Source organism: Netta rufina (assembly GCF_964035555.1).
Source record: "Netta rufina genome assembly, chromosome: 29".
Lineage (NCBI taxonomy): Eukaryota > Metazoa > Chordata > Aves > Anseriformes > Anatidae > Netta > Netta rufina.
This window is the reverse complement of record NC_140153.1, coordinates 765772-791035: the sequence shown is the minus strand read 5'-3', so window position 1 is coordinate 791035 and position 25264 is coordinate 765772. Positions and strand designations below refer to the sequence as shown.

The 25264-nt window shown below is 44.4% G+C and overlaps 1 protein-coding gene across 2 annotated transcripts in view; it reads right to left on the bottom strand.

The window, feature by feature from the left end:
• ASH1L (ASH1 like histone lysine methyltransferase) overlaps nt 1-25239 on the bottom strand; it is a 58206-nt gene extending 32967 nt beyond the window's left edge. For both annotated transcript variants that reach the window (XM_084303153.1, XM_084303154.1), the window contains exons 1-4: nt 25111-25239; nt 17077-17599; nt 5300-10049; nt 390-491 (exon numbers count right to left, since the gene is read on the bottom strand). In XM_084303153.1, coding sequence (XP_084159279.1) covers nt 390-491; nt 5300-10049; nt 17077-17499 — 5275 coding nt within the window. In that variant the 5' untranslated portion in view covers nt 17500-17599; nt 25111-25239. The remainder of the gene's footprint in view (nt 1-389; nt 492-5299; nt 10050-17076; nt 17600-25110) is intronic.
• Nucleotides 25240-25264: the final 25 nt, after the last annotated feature.

Here is a 25264-nt window from a genome sequence, read left to right as displayed (position 1 = left end):
GTTATCTACCAGTTATCTACTTTTGGAGCAGCCCAGAAGCCAAGCTCTTCCCTACAGAGGAATTTATTCATCTAATTCATTGATTAACTGTAGTGTCACAGGTCTTACTAGCAATTAAAGACTCAAGCTTCATGAAGACTAATTTAACACAGTGAGGAACTAAACTCCATAGCTATGCTGCTGCTTCCATATATACCAGCTCAGTCCATATATACCAGCTACAGTCCAACCTGAAGCACTTGTATCCTAAACTCTAAGCAGAAAAACTCAGCATCTCCATGAAAATACTGCTGCTGTAAAATTATAACAATGTTGTCTTAGCTGCCTATAGCAGTATAGATCTTAGTATTGCTCTGGTCCCCAAAACAAGATCAGCAAATATTACTTGCCTGTAGAAGATGTGCTCTCAGATGTTGATCTCTTTCTGGAAGGGCTGCAATTTGTGCTCTCTGACTGCCTCTGGGAAGGTTTGTCCTGTGTTGGCAGAGTGCCTGAAAAGCAGATCAGGGAAGACAAAAGCACAAAAAAAAAACCACCTCACTTCAGTCTGGCAGTGATAATAAAACCCACTGTAGATGTTAAATATTCAAACTAATATTACTGTTTTTTAGCTTTAAGAACGCTTGCTATGATGCATGTACCTACAGAAGGATGGGACTGAACCATCACAGCAGAATTTCTTACAGAACCAAGGCATAGAAAGGACAACAAATAAGCCATATGGAAGAATCGCTCGGTATCTGAGTATTGGCTTTTATGTAAAAAGCAAAAAAAAAAAAAAAAGGAAAAAACAACCAACATATCCAGGGATGGAGACTCCACAACCTTCCTAGGCAACCTGAGACAGAGGTTCAATCACCCATATCATGGCACATTTTTTTCTTCTGTATGAACAGCATTTCCTGTACTTGAGTTTGCGCCCACTGCCCCTTGTCCTCTCACTAGACAGCACTGAGTTTGGCTCCATTTTCTTTAACCCCTGCCATCAGGTACGGGCAGCATAGATAGGATCTCCCTTGAGTATTTTCTGCTACAGGCTGAACAATCCCAGCTCTCTCAGCCTCGCTATGACGGAATTTCCAATCCCTCAGCCGCCTTTGGCTTTTCACTGGGCTCACTGCAGTATGTCCATGTATTTGTAGTACTGAGGAGTCCAGAACTTTTATGATGGGTATTATTAGCTCATGGTGTAACAACTAAGAAATGTTCCATTGAGACAGGAAGTAAACAATACCACTGTTCCAATTATTCTAAATTCTTGACAAGGCAGAAGAATCAGATTTAATTTCTCAGGAATTCTTCTCAGCAAGGGCATGACTGTAAGGCTGCTGGACATTGTCCTGAGCTGCAAACCAGAAATCTTCCTGTGAAGATTTTCAGGTTTTCCTGTATGGCATCTTGATGTAGAGATGGTGCTGAGGGGCTCCTGAGGTGGCTTCTGAACAGTCTGTTTCTACAACATGCAGGCAGAAAGGAAGGTGTACTGGGACTCTACAGGGAGACTACATGCAGTTGCTTAATCTTAGAAAGAACAATTGTTTCCTTATTCCAGAATCAATTTTTCTAGTAAAGAACTGTAAGAGACATTGATTTCATGCTGCACAGATTAAAACAGATGTCCTGGGACCTCAGGAAAACAAGGGGGGTTAAGGAGAAAAGAGAGGAAAGAGGCAAAGCAGAGAGGGAAAAGAGGTGAAGCAGGAAGCAGAGAGGAAAAAAAAGATCAGAAAAAGAGGGAGAAAAAAAAAAAGGAAGAAGAAGACTACATGCTCTAAGCAGGAGGAGGTTATATGGCTGTCCTAGGGCAGAAGAAAAGCGAGAGGGCCCCGGGGGCCGCTCGCTCTCGTTCCCTGAGGCCTCTCCCTGCAGGCCCGAGGCGGCCCGGCCCGGCCCAGCCCAGCAGCGGCAGGGGGCGCCGCTGCCCGCGGCCCGGCCCCGAGCTGCGCCTCGGCCCCGGTGCTCGGGTGGAAACCCGGTACCGGCAGCGGCCCGGCGGTGGCTGAAACGCCGAGAGGCCTCGCCTGGAAACGCGGGCTTCCCTCGGCCTGCGGGCCCCAGGCCCGCCCTCGCGTTTGAGCGGCTCCCCGCGGGCCGCCTTGTTTTGGTTCTCCTTTTCCTTCCAGGAATTGTGAGCCCACCGCGGCCGCTCTGCCACAGGCTCGTCCCGAACCACTCGAGGCGTGGAGCCGCCCGCGCTTCCACACCGCTGCGAGCCCCGGCTGAAAGGGGCAAGGTGCCCACCACTGCCCTGCTCCTCCGCACAGCGCCCAGCCCGGGCTCTCCCGTGGCGACTCTGGTTCGACTTTGGCAGCCGGCTAACAAAAGCATGCCAGGAAGGGAACACGACACAACGAAGGAGCCCGCGATACTCGCTTCTCTACATCCTCGCTTCACGGTTTAAGAATAAATCCCTGCTTTTTTTTTTTTTGCAGGACCCCTGATCGGAGCAGGCGCTGTTACGCTGCTCGTGTACAACGCAAAGCAGTTTTGCCTCGTGGACACGAGACCGAGCCCGTCACCCGCTGTGCTTCCATACCCTTTTTGGGACGCGCTCCCAGTTGCTCTCTCCAGAGCCAAGGCAGCAGGCGAGAACGCTGCCACAGGCAGCAACAACAGACCTACCGCCTATTTCACCATTTAAAGACAAAAAGTTACAGCCTAGGGGCCTTGGTGTCGGAGTGTGAGCTGCCTGTTTTAAACAACACATCTCCAGCATGTAAACATCTCTAAACTCCATCTCCTGTGAGATACCAACACTCGCTAGCATCCCTTCCCCAAAACATCCGCATTTGGATTACAACTCTGAGACAAGCAACCAGAGACCGGCTAGCATCAGCTGAAATCACAGCATCTGTCGGTTCAAAAAATCTATGGAAAGGAAGGGTATTTTTCAGGTGGGTATTTCTGAAATAAACTATCATGAATGTCCCCTACGGATCATACAGGACAATTTTAGGAAGCACTGCCCAATGCTGGTCTTGGACTTTGCTTTTTAACAGCTCTGATTCAGCGTTCCCCCCACCATGCACCTTAACTGCATCTGGTTTAATAAATAAAAAAAAAATCTTTGCTGTACCTCATTCTTTTTCTCTATCTATGCTATTTTATGAAGTACACAAAAATATCTAAGTCTTTCACGGTAATAGCTTCAGAATCACAAGTCAGCAGCAGAGATAAAAAACTAAACAACTCTGCTACTTGACATCGATCTAAACAAAAATAGAGGCCCTTAACACGCAGCTTTTTTCTAGATGCAGTCTTAAGTCCTCTGATGTACTGCACATACGTGATGCGGGGCACTGGGAGCTCCTTGTGAATGAGATGAATGCTGAGCTGAAGGCTGGTGTCACAATAAAACAGCTGGTTGCAATTGCGGGAAATACACGCACTGGAAGTGATACATTGCATCTGATGAACCAATTAAACACTCCAAGAGGGAGAGTGATTCAGAGCCTTCACTAGCAGGTTTCAGCTTAAAGCATCTCTGCTTTTTCCTTTAATTAGGCTGTTCCTCATAAAAACCCAAGTCAGATCATTCACTGTAATGGAATTCCTCAGGAAATTCCCTGAACTGCACAAGCTACCACAACTAATTCTTCAATCCTCAGAGACAAATTTAACCCTTCAGTGACCTAGCACTTTGAATTTGTCTTTCCACTGCAGCAGGAGAAGCAATCTTACAGCTTTACCACTTTCTCCTGACACTCTCCCCACAAGTAATTTTAATAATAAAGCAGAGATATGAAAAACCTAAAATTTATGTTTTTCTAACTACATTTTATGCAATGTACTTTACTTTCCTCATACTGGACCATAAAACAAATGCATGTTTTCAAAAACAAACAAAAAAACCACCCAAAAACTAACTGTTTAGATACACACTATTTAAATATATCATCAAAAGTTATGCTTCTTGGGTGAATGGACAACTTGTAAAACAATCCAGCCACTTCCAACTGCCCTTAAAATAATGAAGTAAACCAAACAACCAAAAAAGCCAAAGTCAAAGGCAAAATAAAACCTCCATCCATGCAAGGCACTGTAGTGAGAGCATGGAGGTGGCAGGAGGCATCAGAATGGGGGCGTTACAAGAAAAGGAGGAAGATGAAAGTAAGGAATGTGCAGAGTTAGTATTCCTTATTGACAGTTAGCTGTTTCCTTAGCTCTTGGTCTGTGAAGTATTAGTCACAAGTGGTTTTAGGTAAATGATTTAAATTTACCATGGAGAGTGTAGACAAGGATTAGAGCAAGGGAGGAGAAAACATCAGGCTTCTTTTATGCAACAGAAGCAAGCAAATAAAAGCACAAGCCACACTTTTGTCTTCTGCATATTATCTTTGTTATGTGCTCTCACTAAAACCTCCGTGGCAATTAAGACAGAAGTGGGTAAAATGTGAAAATTACTCCCACCAACATCTGTAATAATGAAGTACAGCATGAAGTGACAACATGAAGCCAGTAGGGAAACTGAGGTGTAATATACTTTGTTCCAGTCCCAAACTTCATATTACATATTCTGTTCTTACTGTCGTGTAAATGACGAAGTTCATAGCTTCAGAGACCAGGCCCTTCCCTTGAACACCAATCTTCTGATACTGTCATTGCAGTTTTCTGTATACACAGCCTCAGCTAGTTCCGTTCCACTTTTGTTTGAGGCTACGTAAGATGAGTTTCCCAGCTATTAATAAAGCACTCACTACAAAGTTTGGTCTTTGGCATTCCCAGAATCATTCAGCAACTGTTGTAAGGTACTGCTAGAGGCCTCAAGTCAGGGATTCAAAGCTACACTGCAGTAAAAATTATCAAAATACCTAAAATGGAGTCATAAAAGAAATATGAAATGTTTTGTTTAATAAAGTAGTCCTTTGCAATAGTAGTACTAATAATTAGTCTAAAACCAATCAACCAAACTTCAAAATAAGCAGAAAAAAGACTTTTACAGTATCAGCAACCTTGAGAAAATTTAGATAGTTAAAATTGTAAGGGAAAAAAACAAACAAACAAACAAAAAACTTTTCATGAGAATGCATCCTTAGCAAAACTTTATATACTGCTATAACAAAGCAAGACAGATCTGGTGGGAGGAGGTACTTACACAGTCCCAGAAGTCTGTACCAAAAGATATGCAGAACTGTAATAGTAGAAATTCTCAAGAACAAAAGCGCTAGTAATACCGAAATTCAACGCAGAAAAATTGCCACAAAGCCAAAGCTATACTTGCTTCCCTTTACTAGTGCACATTCGCTAGAACATAAAACAGCAAGGCTCATACAAAATGATACAATTAGAGCTCCCTTACCTGACAGAGGCTGCAGTGCCTTTTCAATAGAAGGCAATGGTTCCTTTCTAAGGGGTCGATTTAGCGAGGTGTCTTGTGCACTGAAGAGTCCAGGGCTGTCAGTTAATTTTTTACGTCCATTGGTGCTGGTAGAGTTCGTGACTCTGCAGCTGCCTATTGCACTTGTGAAAAGATTTGTGTGCTCATCATTGCTGGCTGGCTCCGAGCTGGGAGTAAATCCCCCCAGGGACAGACCTGGGGAATTTTCCGAGCAGTCTATCTGTAACGGTGTCTGCAATCCCAGTGCTAACGAATTAGTCTCCGAAGGCTCTCTCCTGACCCATTGTTCATCTCTGCTTAGCAAACCCTTTGAAGGTGACAGGTGTGGACAAGACATATGACACCTGTGTTTCTCCTTGTGTTTGTACCTCTCACCAACAGCCTCCTTCCCAAATCTGTAGCGCTTCAAGGACTCCAGAACAGTTCTTGAAGAGCTGTTAGCTGTTATAGTGTCCATGGAAACCTGTGGCTGTTCAGAAGTACGATGTTCTCTGTGTTTGTGGCGATGTCTATGCTTATGTTCAAGCATCCAGCCATAAGCCATTTCAGGTGGCACGCTGGGGTAGGTGCTCATTGACAAGAGCGGCGTCCTACTCGTTGTGAGGAAAGCCTCCTGGCGTAAAAGTTTATGCTTCTTCTTGTGATATTTGGTGGGATTGAGAAGCAAATGGCCTGTATGCATGTAGGAAGGTGGTGGCAGTGGGGTAGTGAAAGATGGGGAAGGTGGAGGAGGATAAAGGGTTGGAGGGTACCTTCCATAATAACCTAACCCTATGGGAGCAGCTGCAAGGGGAGATGGAGAATAAGGCATGCCGTAAGAGGGATAGAACCCGGTACTGGAGAGAGGAAAGCTGAGACTATGCATAAAAGGCATTTCTGCCATAGCCTCCCGCATTTTTGGAGGCCTGCCTCTCTTTTTCTTTAAGTCAGGTTTTCTAATGTAGTGCAACGGATCTAAAGGAAAAGTAGGGTGAGTATAGAAACTATTGAAATTTATCCTAAAAATGGTAGGCAGTAAGTCTCGCGGTATAAAATGGTGACTTCTGTGGGTTATTCTAATTTCACTTAACCGACTTATTAATTCTTCTAATTCAGCTAGAAAATCTGGGTCCTGCCTGCCTCGGAGTTGAGGATACTTCTTTTTCCTTTTTCGCTTCTGCCTCTTCATTTTGTCGTAGCTAAGGTAATCGTGACTTCGGCGCTTGCATTTGTGTTTATGCTTCTCTTTGAGATTGCTTAAAACCGTGGAAGTTTCAGGTGTAATAAGGGAAACATGATCAAATGAATGCCTTTTCTTTTTTTGCCCACAAAACTTCTCTGCTCGATCCGAAGTACTGTTATTATCTGTTCCTATCCCGCTGTCACTGGGTATCGTCTCGTCGCTGTGAGACTCGCTCACTGGGGAAGGAGTAGCTTCTTTCAGGGATGTCAGCTCACTCAAGTGAGAAGGAGAGTTTGGCAACAGCGTAGGTGGAGATAATCTCCTCCTTCCCTTAGCAGCTTTCTTCATCGCAAGTGTCTGAACAACACTTCCTTGTCTGGAGTGGATATGTAAATACGGCACAGAGCTGGGCTCAATGAATCCGGCGTCGCTGCTGACGGGGCTCTGTCCCCCACTCACGGCAGAAGACTGAGAACAAACGGGAGATGGAAGAATCTCAGAACTACTGGCTGCTGAAGGCAGCAAGTGGGGAAGAACTTGTCCAAATGATGTCCCAGGAGTTTGCTGGGCAGACTTCTCAAGAACTGTCAAGCCGGCAGAATTGCTAGTTAAAATACCATTCAGGACAGCTTTAGGTTTCCTTCCTCTCCTTTTTCCTATATAAATTGTTCCTTTCTTGCTGACATTTATTTGCTGGCCTAATTTTGAACCAAAAGTGGCAGCAAGAGTTGACACCGTATTGTGGAGTTTAGATTGCACTTTCCCTTTGTTATTTGGTTCCACTGTACTAGAGAGAATCTGATTCAAAAGTTTCTTTCGCTTCAAAGTTTTCATTTTATTTATTTTTCGAATAATTGTTTTCATTAACTGTCCATTGTTTCTCTTGGCAACTTTTCTGTCTGAGTCTACTTCCAAATCAGTCATGCTACAAATATTAGGTTTTTGGACTTCTTCTGGCCCTCGGAGCTGGTCCTTTCTCTCAAAAAAATCCCCACTTCGATGTTGATCACTTTCAGACTCTATCTTGTTTGAACTCTCTGATCCAACAAAAGGCGCCACAGAAAGAATAGGCGGCTTCATTTTAATCGATGACCTGATCTGTCTTTTAGGTCTCCCTCTCTTTTTAGGAAAAGCTTGTCCTGATAAACTCTGTTTTAGGGAAGGAATTTCTACTTCAGGCTGCAAAATGGGAGGTTCTTGCTCTTCCTTTGACTGCACTGAAAAGACTTTTGATGCTGGGATCTTTAGAGTTCTTTTGGGGGGACCTTCCAGCTCTGGCATCTCCTTTGATTTGGGTCTTCCTCTTTTGGGTTTATACATGTCAGGTAAGAAATCATCCGACATACACAAACTTGAGGGTTGTTTGTGAGTGCTGTAGAACTTTTGAGTCTGCTTGTCAGTCTCAGTTAACAGTGCAAGAGACTGCCCATTAGCCTCATTCAGTTTTGGCAACTGATGTTTGACAAATTCGTGCTCCACGAAAGTAGATGATCCTATGTTTTTCAAGAACTTGGCCTGTTCCAAGTTACTGTTTGATAGTGCACTGTATGAAATGTTTTTAAAAAGCTCTGACCTTTCTAGTTCCAGACCCTTTGGAGGTCGACACGTGTTTCTTGACACCACTTTAGTCCATCGTGGTTTCCTTCCTTTTCTCTTCTTCAAAGGTTTTGATTGCTGACTAGCGCTCAGATTTTTTGCTCCTTGGCAGGATTTATCTGATGCAGCTATTGCACCAATCTTTAGGAACTGCTTGCTACTAAACAAGCTTGTAAAACTAACTACTGAAGGGGTGACAGTAGCATGAATGCTTGTTTCAGCTGCCAAAATCGGCTTTTTTCCTATAGAGGGACTAGTTCTTGAAGTTTCTACATAAGAAGCTTTCGAATCATTTAGATCTTTATCAGCACCTTTAAAATCGGTGCTCAGAGTATGGTTCAATGTTCTGTTTATGTTCAGAAGCGTACTGTCAGGCGAAAACTGAGTTTTGCCCATCTGATCTGAAATGCCTTCTAAGAGATCAGCTGTGGAACTTAAATGCAACGTGTTAGATGCTAACTGGGAAGATGTTGTTGAGAGGTTCCTGTTTAAGGTTGTAACAGACACCGTGGGTGAAGGTGATGGGAGATTTCCCTCTCCTACTGCACTAAACGGGGACTTTGCTGTGGATACATCTGAAGCACCTCCTGTCCGGAAGTCTGGTGAAGTGCAATATACTGGAGGCTGTTTTTCATGCTTAGATGCTTCATAAATCCCTTTTTCACTACTTGAGTAACTGTCCTGTGGAACACAGATTCCTTCATTAAACATCTCCTTGCCCACATCAGCAATTTCTTTCTGAATTGAAAATTTTTCCAAGATACTTTCTTTACTTTGCCTCATAATATGCTTCTCAAATGTTTTGCTGGTAGTATTTTCTTTCAGTAGATCTGCAGAATCATGGCTTTCGAGGCTACCGAGGTTTGAATTACAAGGAAGCTTAAAGGGCTCTGAGGCAGGCGTAAGAGTGTCTGCTTTCAGAGTTCCAGAGTCCTTGTTAACCAAACCCACTGGAGTGCTGATTCCTGTTGGCTTCTTTCCAGAGTCCTTGTTAACCAATCCCACCGGACTGCTAATTCCTGACATCTTCCTCCCAGAGTCCTTGTTAACTGGTCCCACTGGGCTTCCAATCCCTGGTGTCTTTCTTCCAGAGTCTTTGCTAGTGAGAACTGTCGTACTGCCATTCCCTGGCATCTTTCTCCCAGAATCCTTGCTAAGCAATCCTGTAGGACTATTTATTCCCAGCAGCTTCTTCCCAGCATCCTTGTTAATCAATCCAGCTGGAGTGCCAATCCCTACTGCCTTCTTTGCGGACTCCTTATTAGTCAATCCACTTGGAGTGCTGATACCTGGAAACTTCCTCCCAACATCTTTGTTGATTAATCCAATTGCAGAGCTGGTCACTGGCTGTTTCTTCCCAGAGTCCTTGTTAACTAACCCAGTTGGAGTGCTGATCCCTGCCGGCCTCTTTCCAGAGTCCTTGTTGACCAATCCAATTAAGGGGCCAATCCCTTGTGGCTTCTTCCCAGAGTCTTTGTTAACCAATATGGCTGCACTACCAATCCCTAATGGCTTCTTCCCTGAGTCCTTGCTAACCAATCCAACAGCAATGCCAGACCCTGGCAATTTCTTTATCAAATCTTTGTTTACTATCCCACTAGCAGTTATGGTTCCTGGTAGCTTCTTCCCAGAGTCTTTAACCAAACCAGATGCAGTTCCACTTCCGGGCTTCTTCTGCTTTGTTTTGGAAGACTTCGAAGGAGGACAAGTTGCAATAAGCTGAGCCAATTTCTCTGTTACAGTTGTTGCTCCATTAATTTGTGTTCTATCCTTTAAGTCAGAATTATGGCTACTGATAAGAGTTGGAGGAGATGACTTTATATAATCTGTCATTTCAGAGTGCAATGGGGAAACTTTCTTAGATAAAGGATTTGTTTCTACTTGTATACCTTCTTCCACATGTAATTCAACTGTTGCGACATCTCCAGCTTTCTTGTACGACTTTGAAGGGTCCTAAAAGTCAATAGAAAGAGAAATTCTTTAGGAATAGAGCACAAAGACTCTGAGTAACACAGTGTCTTGCAGAGCTTATTAACACTTGCTTTTGGTAAGGTAACTATATAACCTGAATCTATGAGTTTTAAAGCAATTGCATTTCAGTGGACACGTTACGGCTTTTCTAATGTTAAGGAAAAACAAACTCACCACCAGTTCTTCATATAAACCATTTAATCTGTTCCCTAGTTATAAGAATTCCACCCCCCCCAAAAAAAAAAACACAAACAACCCACAAACAACCTACCAAACCCTACTGATATTAAAACATCTCAATCTTGTCTCATGATACTCTCAATCAATGTAGTACCAAGTTCTCCCCAGAGAAGACTGCTAATTGTACTAAAGTAATTCAAACTATTATTTTGTTTGTATGGGGTGAGGGAGAGGGCGAAGAATGTGAAGTAAACGAAGCTTGCAAAGTAATCAAATTTGAAACTTACTCCGTAAAAAAAAAAGTGCAATATCCATTACCTCAACAAATCCTGTTAGGAACCTGTCAATAATATATTTTAATTGTTGTTTTTGAAGGACATTCTTTTTACATATAGCTCCCAGCACATCTTTGTAATGTATGGGATACAGCCTCTCCAACCTGGACCTAAAAATGGAAGACCGCCATCCCTTACAAGATAATTACACGCACACACTATTTGAAAACTTTATAGGATCTACTATCTCAAAGATTAAATGTAAAGCAGAAGACATCAATGCCATGCCTATCCATCCCTCTTCAATAAAAATAAGACAATTGTAAAATATTTACTGTACTTAATTACAGTCAGCACTAGATTAACTACATTTTAGAGAATTGTAACTATGGTTGGCAAATATCTAATTATGCTGAAGAAAGATATAGCCTGGATTCCTCTGAAATTATTTGATAAATAGCAAACTTTGGTGAAATGAATGAAGTATTTGCTTAGCAAGCTAACACCAGCATGATTTTAACAGAGGATTGCAAGCTGCTTTCAGCCTCACATTATTTTCTAGAGATGGGAAGATGTAGCTTGGGTAACGTGTTGCCTGAGCTGTCAGAGCCTCTGCAGTGCATAAACAGGCACTCCTCGTACTGAGCTACTGCTTTTCTGCAGAGCCAGAGCCAGAGGTATGCCTCTTTCCGCTTGGCACTTACTTGGAAGCTACTGAGTCAGCACGATCCACAGAGTGGTTCCAAACCTGGAATCCAACTACTGCAGCCAAGGCTCTCAGACATACCGCAGGTGCAGGCAGAGCACTGCAGATCTTAACTGAGCAGGATTAAAGCAGTCTTTCTGATCAGGGTGGAAAAGACCTTCAAGATCATCAGGTCCAGCCATCAACCTGGCCTGCTGAGTCCAATCACTGAACTGTGACCCTTAGTCCCATGTCCCCACTGCTCTGAAATCCATCCACGGATTGGGACTCCCACTGCCCTGGACCACTTTCCAAGGGTGGTCAAACAAAACACAAAAAAGCACAGATTCAGAGCTCTTTCTTGCAATTCTGTATTATTAAAAGTTTCTGTTAAAGTGAAGGGGAGGCATCGCATAGGTTAAAGTGAAGGGGAGGCATAAGTGAAGAGGAGTATCATAAAGAAAGAGTAACTGCTGTAAAAGGATGATAAAAATTAAACTTAAGCAGTGCACAGACATGAACTTCAGGAATAATGAGGATTTTTTTTGTTCAGAAAGTAACAATGGCAGAAAAACATCTGAATACGCTGCTCCCGTACTGAGGAAATCAAGCAAGTCTCAGTTTAAGCCAGCATCAGTACAACTCTACCAGCACCAGCCATAGCCTAAGTGCTTATAAATACCAATTGTAAGTATTTTTAAGGAAGTTATTTAAAAACTAGACAAAACAGGTCACCCTATCTATCTGAGTCAAGCCTTGATCAGGGCCTAGATCTTTACTAGGCTCCCACTAAAATCCGTGATGGACCAGAAGCTAAATTCCACTGGCTGTTACCACCACCGCCCTATCAGCCTAAGTGTGTTTCCAGAAAATAAACGAGATATCCCCGGAGCAATATGTAACTGATCGAAGTGCTCCTTTTGGGGGAGGGTGCTGACGAGCACTGGTAGGGGTCGGATGCCTCCAAACCTGCTGCAGCACCAGAACAAAACCCACCAGTCGTACTGGCTCCTGGTTTTTAGCTGTGGTGCAAAAAGATTGTGGTCTCCAGAGAATAGTTTGGCACATAGCCCAGCTTTTCTGTGGCAGCTGCAATCTTATGTAAATTACACAGGAGCATCACATTTCAGAAACTTCCCCCCCAGTTCACCCACCCTTGTACTCACAAAACATAGAGCTGGGGGGCAGGGCGCAGCCCTGGTATCCTAACACATGAGTGACAAAAAGGTGCCAGTCCTTCATGAAATGACTTCTATTGTGCAAACAATCGCTGCACTGCATGGAAAGGAGTAATCTGAAGTCCACAACATATTACAGAGTGCTTTTGATGAGGACAGCACTTCAAAGCTTCAATGGTTTGCTTGGCCATGTTCACATGCAGCTCCACAAATGCGCAGTGAGTCTCATGCCTTCGTTTTGTCCCTGGTGTGGGAAGCTTGCCTTTCGTGCAGCTCATACAGCATTTCACTTTTCTCTTCTGGTGGTTCCGCAGAATAAAGAGCCCTATCTCACCTTCTGAAATGATGGAGTACAGTTTTATATTGGAAAAATGTTAAAGTTAAATTTTAATGGAGTTTGGTGATCACTACTAACAAATCACTCAGAAAAAAAAAAAGAAATATCTCACGTCTCCTAGGAGTTTCATCCCTGTAACTCACCTAACATTCCTGCAAACAAGAACACACGCCAAGCTTCTGCTCTGATAGCTCTACGCTGCAATACGCAGAGCCCGGGCCATATGAAAGTCCAGTACAATTCTTGGATTACATGCATTTCCAATTAAAAATCTGTACTGCTTTCGGCTGGGGTAGAGTTAATTTTCTTCTGTCCTGGTTTCAGTTAGGATGGAGTTGATTTTCTTCCTAGTAGCTGGTAGAGTGCTATGTTTTGGATTAGGATGAGAAGAGTGCTGATAACATGCTGATGTTTTAATTGTTGCAGAGCAGTGCTTACACCAAGCCAAGGATGTCTCAGCTTCTCACTCTGTCCTGCCAGCGGGCAGGCTGGGGGTGCAGCAAGAGCTGGGAGGGGACAGACCCAGGACAGCTGACCCAAACTGCCCAAAGGGGTATTCCATGCCATCTGGGGTCATGCTAAACAATATACAGGGGGGGGCTAGATGTGGTGGGCCAGCCGGACTGCTTGGGGTTAGGCTGGGCATCGGTCAGCGGGTGGTGGGCAATTGCATTGTACATCACTTGTTTTGTATATATTATTAGTAGTAGTACTATTATCATCATTATTGTTATTATTTTCCTGTCTTAATAAACTGTCTTTATCTCAACTCACCGGGTTAAACCACCACATCTTCCTAATGGCTGGTATGGTGCTACGTTTTGTATTTATGATGAAAACAGCGTTGACAACATACCAATGGTTTTGGTACTGCTGGACAGCGCTTACAGAGCAAGGACTTCTCTACTGGGGGGGCGCAGAGATATGGGAGGGTGCCCAGCTGGCCAACGGGATACCCATGCCACGTGGCATGCTGCACAGCACAAGCTGGGAAAAGCAGGAAGAAGGGACGTTCGGAGCCATGGTGTTTGCCTTCCCAAGAACCTGTGCTGGGCCCTGCTTTCCTGGAAATGGCCAGACACCTGCCTGCCGATGGGAAGCAGCAAATGAATCCCCTGGTTTGCTTTCCATGGGCACATGGCTTTTGCTTTACCTGGTGAACTGCTTTCACCTCACTCAACCCACGAGGTCGTGCACTTTCACCTTTCTGATCGTCTCCCCACCAGCAGCTGTTGCTGAGCTGCCTCCTGGGTTAACCTGCGCCAAGGTCCTGGAGCTGCTCTGCATTACTCTGCCTTTCAGATAGGAGGTTTCAGTGAGGCCCCAAGCTACTAAGAAGCTCTAGATTACATCATGATAAAACTCATTCTGTGCTTTAAAACCTAAAACATTTATTCCTGTGCAATCTTTACCTATGACTGCCTGGATTAAAACTCTATTCAACAAAAGACTGACCCCAAACAACTATAAAATGCATAATTTTTCATAAAATTGCTCTTTCTGTTAATTTTGCACTGATCTGCATTTAAAGTTTTAAGTATCCTATGTGGACATACAGTTACTAGACTTGCATTGTTAACTAACAGGTTATAATCAATCACTGCAGAATCATCATAGCCACCAACAGCAAAAAAATTGGTACTACAGAACGCTGCACTCAGCAGTTTTACAAAGGAGTAAGAAGATGGAGCAAAAGGGCATGTTGCATCTTGCTCCACTCCTTTACCATGAGTATTTTAGGATTTCAGCTGTTACTATCACTTCTTGCCTTCCTCTTTTCAAAAACTTCAGTAATGCAACCTGGCTGTGCTGCTGTCTGTACCCACCCCGTATCCGCAGGTGAGCTGTTCAGACACCTCTCGTGTTAAAACCAGTGGAAGATTGTATTTATGTCTGGGGCTCCCATTTTCAGGCTTAGGAGAAGTGCACTAGCCATACAGCAACGCCTGTTGGTCACAGGACTTTTTTTTTTTTTTTTTTTTTTTGAATCAAAGAGGTCCAAGTTTTATACTTGGTGCGAAAAGCCAAATTCAGCACTGCTTCACTATGACAGTAACTTCTAACCCCGTTCCTCTTAGCACCTAGGAATCTTTGCCATTTCTTTTCTGCCCAGTTCTTTTCAGCAGGCTGTTAGCTCTGTCTTTACACACTTCTGGAAGACACACTAAACAAGCTTACCCACTTCTAGCTAACCCACTCTTTGCAAGTGAGGGAAACCCTCTGTTAGCAGCTGAAGATGCTGCTCAAGATGTAGGAGTCCTTTCAGCAGCAAGCTTGAGAAAGAAGCGTAAAGGTAAAGAGACGGAAGCGCAAAGTATTTTCCTACTACTTTGATGTTTTACACTGATATTCCCAGGCAAGGAGTAGCACTGCTTGTGTCTTAGTGGTTAACTGAGTACGCTGCAAGTGCTAAATTGTCATTCAAGTTCTGAATTCCTCCTGTAAGTACGGACAGCCTGGCTTCACAGCTCAACAGCTCGTCACACCTTGCCCTGAGCTGGCCACGTAATTGCTTCCCCCTACATCCTCTCCACAGAAAGGAAAGATTAAGGGATCAATTTAATTTTCCAAAGCGTAATTTTCAGTGCTGAAGCTTGCTTTATTTCACTGCAGTAAGATAAAAGAAATCCCTTGGGTATCATATTCAAAACATGCAATAGTTTTAAACCACGTCTGCCATTTGTTTCTAGAAAGACAATTTTCATCACTTGCTAGAAATGAGTAGGATGCTGTAAACCATCGTTTCTATCAGGGGACACACGGAGTTAAAGAATTAATAAAACACTTTGGTACGATTCTACAGGGAGAGTAGGGTATCTGAAGTGAATTATCATTAGTCAGGGATTTGGAACTATTTTAAGCACGGAGCATTTGAATCATAGAGACAGACCTGCATTTCTCTATGCTACACACTTAGGTTATTAACCAGACAAGTAGCAGGAGTAACTCCACTTAGAACTGCTGGAATGAAAAATTGACACCAGATCTATGATACAACATACTGATAACAAAATCGTATAAAAAAGGGTACTACTGAAAGCATGAAATATAGTTTTGAAATTTATAAAAGGGCAGAAAGGACCATTGATCATCTACTGTGACATCCATCTGAAAAGGACCAGGAACTCCACGTAATTGATTTTACCCGCCAAATTTCTAATTTCCATTTGAAATATGATGGATCTTTTTGAGAAAAATCCAGTATACAAAGATGTCAAGGAAGAAGAATCCATGTTGTCACCATCTGAGTTCCAACATTAACTATTCTCTCTGGTAAAAAAAATCCCAGGGCATGATCAATTAATGGAGTGGAGAAGTTTCCATCCTTAGCGGTTTAGGGCTTTCCTAAAAAGAGAGTTCTAAGTACAAGAAGTACCTCGATTCGGATGTAAAGAGAGATCAGTGACCGGGTATTCCAGACTGTCATAGCCAAAGTATTACATTACATAGTGTACCGCTTCTGCTGGACAATTTCCCGTATCATGTAGGCTGGCTAAAAAATCCTTTCTGTTGGTAATGTAGGAAAGGAAAGGAAGTTGTAAAGTAGAACCTGGAAAAAGTCATTTGAGTCATCACCTGTAACATACAGCACACTTGGACTGTAAGAGCATCGATTATTATTTGTCCTTGAAGATGCTCTTCCTGAAGGAAAACTTAACTATGGGCATGACAGGCAAAAGAAAAAAGCTTGGGTATGTCAGAGAGACATCATCTCAGTACAAAATAAAGGAATTTTCCTTCTTTGGGTAGGCTGTGCCTTACAAGATGTGCCAGGACAGAGTTCACACAGGCAGCGTGACGAACAGGATGCAGGCCGGAGCAATGAAACGATCTTTGGTTTAGGGAACCTTTTTATTTAGCATCTATGCAACTACATTTGTAGTTCTTGTCATTTCTCCTGCTCCCCCTTTCTCTTATAGCTGCTGTTACTTGTTGTGTCATGATGATGATGAAAACAAGACATCCCCGAAGCAGGGCTCTCACTTCAGATTTGGAAAAGTTTCAAATAGTCTATTCAAATACTATAGAGACAAATACAGCAAATACACAGTCTGACTTAAACAGAGGAAAAAATAAAAATCTCCAACACAAGAGGCTTAAAATTACACTGTTGCTTTTCAGGTTCACCTCAAGTCAACATCATTTTTCATTACTACTTAAAAAAACTTGAAAAGCTGTGAAAGAGCAAAATCTCTCAATCAGGACTAAATCAAACCATTTCTAACTTCATTATCAGAGGTCACATCCAAAGCAGTCAGTAGAACATGATCACGCAGAGTTGCTAAAAACTTTTAAACAGAGTTTAAATTTACTCTAACTTGTTAAACACTTGATAAATAAAAACACTACTCACTTGTTTTGAAGGACAATGCTCATTCTTCTCATCTGTCATCTTCCCACTCTTTGGTGCCCTTCTTGGTTGCTTGATGCTGGTTTTTATAGCAGGCCGGCACACATAATTCTCAAGGTTCTTAGGAGGCTTTTTCGTTCTCTTTGCTTGAAGACCAATCTTCAGTTTCAAGTTTCCCTCTGAAAAGTTTGTTTCTTTCACTGAAAACTGTTGCTGTGCATCAGTTAGACCCTCGTTCTTCCCATTGTCAGCACTGCTCCCCTCCCGATTCTTCTTCTCACCGTCTTCTTCTTCCTTGGTACAGCTTTCTAGCTCTACTTCTCCTTTTCCTACCAGCGTGCCAATGTTTACCACAGAGGGGCTTTTCCCAGAAAACCCTTCAGAATCAGAGCCCAAGCCTAACATAGCAGTATTCCGAGGGTCCATCACAGGCGGAATATATGCCTTCGGGTAATTTTAGGGAAGATTTACAGAAATATGTTCCGCAGAAGATCTGTTCTACTACTGGCAGTCAGCATCTTTCACTCTGCAAAAAGAAAATAAAGGCAGAATTAAACTTCAATTTTACAGCAGAAGTGAAATAAATATTCAAAATGATTAGAAAGCAATTGGATTTCCGAAAGTTCCAGAAAAACAGCTAAAGTTTCAAAAACACCAATCCTTCCTGTAACCTACTACAAAATAAAATTTATCTGTAAAACCAATTTTAAATTATAGTTGAAAAACAAAAATAGATGACTACTATCATATACTTTCCAATTCACCCACGAGGCATTTTTAATTATGATCAAGGCTTTAGGACTTTTAATATTGATCACGAAATAACTTTTTTTTTTTTTTAAATCTGTACCCTGCTACTTCTAGCATTGTCACCCTGCCCCAATGAAATGAACTAGTCGCAGCTAAGGAATGATGCAGATGCAGCCAATGAAACCTATGATAAAACATGCAAAAATAAGAAACACTGGGGGTTTAACCATCTGAGCCACCAGGAAAGTTAGGCTTAACCCAAGTACACGCTGATTCTCAAAGACACTGCAACATCTGCGTATTAGTTAAGGACTTTTCACAATCCGAGAAGGATGGGGAAAGGGGAAAACAGGAAAAAAATTATGTCACACGAATTTGTGCTTCCAGGTGTACCAAAACAGGGAAGTCCATCCTTCTACCTATCATTGGTACACTGTTATGTATGTATAATAAACCAGTTTCTCATAAGATAAATTACGACAAATAACACATCTGATGGAACTTTTTCATCTCCAATTCTCTAAGAACTAAAGCCAAGTTTACTTTAATCACCTTGCTACTGTAAGGCTTCCTGGTCCCTGGCTGGCAGACTGCTCGAGCAGAGTGCCAGCACCACCTCCTGTGCTTGCACACAGACCACCACAGAGCCAGAAGCTGCTATTTCCCCCACTGCCAAAGAACAAACCAAATCCGTGCACCCCGCCACATTTTTATCCACGAAAACAAAAAGCATCGTAGAAAGCATCTGCAGAGGGCACAAAGGAGGCGCACCGATGACTACCGGCTGGGACAAATCGCAGGTCTGTGTGCATGGGCCAAACTAAAAGCACGCGTGGCACCACGGCCTGACATTTGGAGAGCGATGTAAGAAAAGGGACACGAGTGCCACCCGGGCTTGGATGAGCATGAGGGCAGGAGGAGAGCAGCCCCTGGTGCAACGCGACGATGGCACAAGGACGCATGCGGCCTCACGGCATGCCGAGCGAGCGTGTTGTCGTCTTGCTGCTGCTCTGGCAATACGCCGTCCACCTGCTCGCCCAGCCTGTGGATATAACACGCGGTGTCCCAGACCAACCCCCCCAGGGAAAGGCTCTCCCTTCGGAGACTCCAGGGGCTGAAAGTGAACCAAGCCAGCAGGCGGCTTTCTTTACCTTTGGGGCGTTGCAAGAAGATCGCCTTTAAATACCTTAATCGTTTTTGAAGATGCAAATATATAAGGAGCAGGCCTGAAAAAACCATCAACGTACTGAAAAGAGCATTACAGGAATTAAAGCAGCATGATCTTCTGTTCTTATATTCTATAGGATTAAGGTAAACCAGCACGACCGTCGAATCGTGGGATGGTTTGGGTTAGAAGGGACCTTCAAGATCATCTGCTTCTAACCCCCCAGCCATGGGCAGGGAAACGATGAAACGAGCAGAACGATCTGTTCCTATTTTCTACATGATTAAGGCTGAACTGTAACAATGCCATGAGAAGATTGCCGTGGTTTCAATGAGCTCCAAAATGAGTTTCAACGGTTGCAGCGAGCTCGGCAGACCCCTCGGACACACGGCCTCCTGGGGGCTCAGCCCACCGGCACGCAAACCAACGGGTCCAGAGCCACCCTACATATGGCCCACGGGCCTCCTGGCACTGGGAGGTGGCTCACTGAGCACTGAAGTATAGAGGGGACAGGAAAAGTGGTGTGAAAGGTGGTCCTGAGGAGGACAATGGTGGCTGCAGCGGGCATAGGCTGGAAGTCCGATACCAGAATTACAGGGGGAAGAACACAAAATGGAAATCGCCACGAAGCTGGGCCTCACCAGCTACACTCTCAGAGAAAAATGACTTATTTCCGTGTTATTAAAAAAGGGATTTCTTTTTACAGTTATGACTTTTCAACTAAGGACATCCTCCCCCAAAAAACAAAAATGGTATCGTTGCTCAGAACACCAGAGGTAATTAGATAAAATCCCCATTTTACAACCAGAAATAAAAATGAAAAATCAACAGAGCAGCACTAGGAAGCAAGCTGGGGACAGCTCCCAGGCCAAGGCCCAACGTTCAGGCCATTAGGCTACCTCAGATCAAGGGAAAGAGGATTTTCTCCTACATGCTGATGAACAAAGGAAAACTGGCCAACAGTACGGTAATTCTAAGCCAGGACACAAATTTTTATTATTCATATTAAAGAAAAGGAGGGAATCCACCAGCCAATGCAAGTCTCACGTCGATGTTCACACAAACGTTTCCTTCTCTAGTCCGGTAACTATCGTCCACAACAGCCACAAACCTTCAGTCATTTTCTTACAATTATCATTAATTAATTAGCTTAGAATCTGAAACCAAATTAAACCGAAACACCACCACACAGCACTGCTGCATTTGACTCCGTATTTACTTAATAGCGAGGCTGTGAGGAGAAGGAGGATGACACCAGTGCTGCAAACCATGAGACCACGTTCACAATCAAAGGCTGAAGGGAGAGCGGGGCTAAAACCTCCGAGCGTGGCAATGCCAGATCAGCAACTACCCAAGAAACAGAGTCACAAAATTGATGACTCTCATAAACATGTGGTAGGCCATTTTATTTATCCATTAATTCCTCTCTAAACAGACAACAAAAATGCTAATCCCAGACCTAATCATCGTGTTGCCTTGATCACTGTAATCTTCTTCTCTCAGACTCTCCAATTACCCTACGCTAATTCATAGCTAACGTGTCTGCCAATTTGATCATTTTCATAACCACGATGAGCAGATCTCATCTCGTCGAATCCCAATAATGTTTTTTCTTCCCTACGTCAAGTACAAGCTTCCTGTCATTGTCTTCAAGGTGTGCACGGCTGGACCTTGGGTCTTGAGTTGTCCCCCTGCCTTAGTGCTTTCTGTTTGGCTAGTGTTTGATAACCACTGCACATGTTCTTTTTTTGTTGTTTTTTCCCCTTTTCCTAAGAAACAACAGTTCCTGCAGTACTCTTCATGTCTGGGCTGGTTGACTTGTACCCGACAGCCACAGTTGGAGCCAAGGCAGAGAGGAACCTCGGAGGTTCACCAAGGACTGGCTCTGGAGGCCCCTTCCAACCTCAACCACTCTGCTGTTCTGTGCCAGTTCTGAGGCGGCTATAAAAGCTTGCAATTAATTTACCCCAAAAACTCTGACGAATCGGTACTTTTGAGACAAAAGTGTGATATAACGTACTTATCTGTGTCTTCCCTTTCCACATTTGTTCCATTTATGTGCAAAGACTGGCTTTTATTATGCTAAAGGCTTCTTCAGGTCAGAAAAACGGACTATTGACTTCCAAAGTACCTGCTTCGATGATGCCGACACATGGAAGACATCTCTGCACATCCTGCACTACCAGGAGCTTTCCAAGAAGAGCAGCATATCCCATGCAGTGTGCCCAAGAAGATTCATGTGGAATTAAAGCAGTGGAGCCTGACTGCCCATGCCCACAGTCAAGTATTTGTTAAACTTGCGTGCTGTCATTTAACCACGCTGCTTAACTTCTAGGACTAGGAAGTACCAGCAGCACCACGCAGCACTGCATTCTGCACCAGGCCGAGAGCTCGGCTCAACAATTCCCTTCCCACTGCTCATGTTCTGCAGGTCTCTCCACAGCAATACTCATGTTTCTGATGTAAAGCCTCAGCATGATGAAACCAACTGCCACGTCCCACTCTACTCCAAGACCTAATCCGCATTTGCCAACAACTTCCTTCCATAGGATCAGAGGCTAATGCCAGGTTTGCTAGCTTACGAACTCTCCAGGATCAAACCTCTCCATGGCCCAGACAATAATCAAGACTCAGCCTATCCATCTCCCTAAACAAACTTCCCTAAATGCCTACCCAGCTCCCTAAATGAACTTCCAGGCCCTCACCCAGTAGGTTCTGTAGTTCTCAAATCAGTCCTGAAATCGCTGCTCACCAAAAAAGATTCATTAGGAGGCACTTTAACATCCCTTTTGACACGCGTCCCTACAACTAAACGGTGTGCATTAATGGCCTTTCTAATTTCATATACAGTTTTAATTCCTATTATTCATTCTTATTCCCACGTTGACACATCCAAAGCCCTTCATGCCTGTTAGCCATTAGGATTTCAGTTTTTCAGACTCCCTGCTCTTCCAGAAAAAATGCCAAGAGTTGACTTCTACCGTCAGCTCCTAGATATGCTCCCCCCCCCAAGTTATAATAAATGAGATTTTTTTTTCCTCTGCCATCTTCATTTCTGTTACTCTTATGTTGATGTAAATGTATTGCGATTTTATATTTGAAAGATGTTTTCTTTTGGCTCTTTCCATTGCCTCAGTTCCAGTGGACATGTAAAAAAATTCAGCTGCCGGAATCAAAAATTTGAAATCCCAGAATATTTCTAATAGCTGTATGGACTCCCACAAGTCCTTCTCGTAAGCCTTCCATGAATTCTCTTTTCTGCTACTGAAAAAAGCCACTACACTCAGAAGTTCCTTCACAAGAAGAGAGCAAAATGTCATAAAACCCACAAAAAACTATATTCCTCCACATCACGTACCCCAGGAAGCAACACAGATCACTGGAGGTCACTGAAACAGAACTTCAAGGACCTGGGATTACTTCTGTGAGTATTTTACAAAAGTTCAGAAATGGAGAAACTTGCCAAAAATAAAATTACTTTTTTGTTTGCTTGTTTTTAATATGAAGTGACAAATATTTTACAATTATAATCTGCTGGATGTGTTTTTGACAGACATAAAATAACAGAACCCCTGTCCTGTCAGGAATGAATATTCTGCAAAAGTGTCAGTGGCAAAGACAGTCGGGACCTCGTGCTGGAACGGCCAAAGGTGGCGGGACCTGCAGTTTGTAGGGAGAAATAGTGCAGACATGAGGGCACTTCAGAAGGATGTTCTAGTGGGAGAACAGCTCTGTAAGGAGATACAGGATTTCTTCTGATTTCTTAACCGAAGAGTTTGGCAACATAAAATTAAATTTTGACCTGCCTGATAATTTTGTTGTTTTATTACTGATATGCAAATTAATTTGTAATTGCTGAACCCTACACACATTTCGCCTTGTACTGTTTGTCCCAACACTGGCCAACACTGCCTCGAAAAAGCATGAAAACCAACCAAACGAACAACGTATGCTGTGATAATCCTCCTACAGTATTCTCCCAGTCCCTAAATTTGTGATTCAGGAGCTTCCCAACAGGTACATCCCTGGGTCTAATGCCTTTCAATGTCTTTTTCTGAACTCCAACTTGTCATTTATACCCACATAGTAAAAAATTACGTAAAGGACGTAGTAAGCCAGTATTTTGCCTTAAACCCAAGACATGCTGCCTTTGGTTATGCCAAAAAGCCGGTGCTAGGACGCTCACACAAACCATGTGAGCCAAGATGCCGAACAGGTAAGGCTGTGACACAGAAAATTAGGAACAAATAAAGATTTTGTTTTCACAGAACAGCCACAGTAGATCTGCGTATTGGATTTATTTATTTTTTTTTAAGCTGTGAAATGAACACAGGATCTCACTGGGGTGGAAGAGATGTGTCCACAATGGCAGAAGCCCACTTCTTGCCACTGGCAGCGCAGTAATTTAACAAGTCAACAATCCATATGACAACAACACCTATTTCAGAATAACCACCATTTAATTGCACATGCTATCTCCATTCTTCTCTGACATCAGCGTTATAGCTTCTATCAATAAGGCTGTATCTTGCACCAAGTGTTGAAACTGCTCTTGGTATCCTCAGGGAGAGTTTAAACTTCTGAAAACAACTTAAAACAAGTTTCTTCTTTTTGTAAACTATGACTCAAATTGTTTTGCTGTTCATTAGCACTTAAACATTAACTGTTTTTCAGATGACTGTTGATTGCGTGTAGCAATCAAATGTAACTGGAGTCCAAAAAGTTGGGATAATTTTAGTTTTGAAAGCAAGATGCACGAGAGCCCTCCCTGCCAGTCTGCCTTTACTTTTTATAGAGTTTAGCAAAAGCTACCAAAGCTTTCATTTTCAAGTAAGAATGCTTCTTAAGAACTCAAGTAGGCAAACAGATGATGATTTTAGAGCCCATCTCTACCCATATGTTCAACCAGCTGCTAGAACAACTCCATTCACACAGAGCCGGAAACACCAGGGATGGTCTCCAGGTCCTCATGGATGTCCATGTGAAACACAAAGCTTTCAGGATTAACCCCCAAAATCTTACACGCTCCCACATTCACAGAAAGCATTGCTTTTGCAGGTGCAATCTCCAGTAGCACAAGGAAGACAACCCAAACAAATAACACAAGATGCAAAAGGGCACGCTGTTCTGGAGAATGAAAACTAAGTACATGTAAATGTATGGCCGTAAAGTCAAAGAAAATTCATTTAACCGCACACAGAGCAGGGTCAGCAGCCCCAAACTCTACTGACAAGACTGGAAAGCCAGGGCAAGATCCCACTGCCTGGTTTCTCTGACTTGCTCCTGATAACACACAACTGCCAAGAGCGCGAATCTGTGTCCTGAGGCCATCGCACGGAACCCACATTCCAACTTGTTTCTGGTTCTCTGCTAAGTAATTAACGGGGTGAAGGAACCACAAAACCAAGGGAGAAAAGCAGAAGCTACAAAGTGCGGGGATTATCTAATACAAAGAAAAGGACAGCAACACGCGCTGGCTTCTGCTCTGACAAACGCGTCAAACTGAGGACCCACCAAATCCCAGATTACCGCCCCCGAAACCGAACGGGATTAAAACCGCAACGGAAGTGAAATTTTCTCACCACGACTCGGAGCGGGGGGAGGCCCGCAGGCAGCGCAGCCCCCCCCCCCGCAGCAGCCCGCGAGCCGCCCGCTCCTCCACAGCCGCCTCACGGAGCGCCCAGCGGGGCCCGGGACCGAGGAGGCTCCCCGCGAGCCGGCGGCCGCCCCCCGGGCCCAGCTGTCAGGCGGCACCGCGCCCCCCGCCCGGCCCGGCCCTACCGGGGGCACGGCGGGCGGCCTCCCCCGGCCCCCCCCCCCCCGGGGCTCCGTTCGCCCCGCGGGCCCCGCTGCTGTCACCGGGGAGCCTCCCCTCCCGCCGCCTCCCGGCCCGGCCGCGGGCCCGGCCGCCGGGGATCCAACCCCCCCGGGCAGGCCGCGCCGCCGGGGCCGCCCCGAGCCCTCCGGCAGGGCCTCGGCGGGGCGGGGCGGGGCGGCGCGGCCCGGGCGCCGGTGCTCGGCGGGGCGGCCCCGCGGCGGCTCCCGGCCGGGCTCCCCTCCCCCCGGGCTCCGGGCCTGAGGCGGTCCCGCTCCCCGCTCCCCGCTCGCCGCCCGCTCCTCACCGTGTCAGCGACAACGCGGCCGAGGCCGAGGCCGGGCTCCTCCGCGCCGCATCCTCCCGGCCGCCCAGCGCGGACGGGGCCAGGGCGGGACCCGGACCCAGCGGCCGCCGCTCCGGCCCTGCTCCGAGCCGAGGCAGCGACACCAAAATGGCGG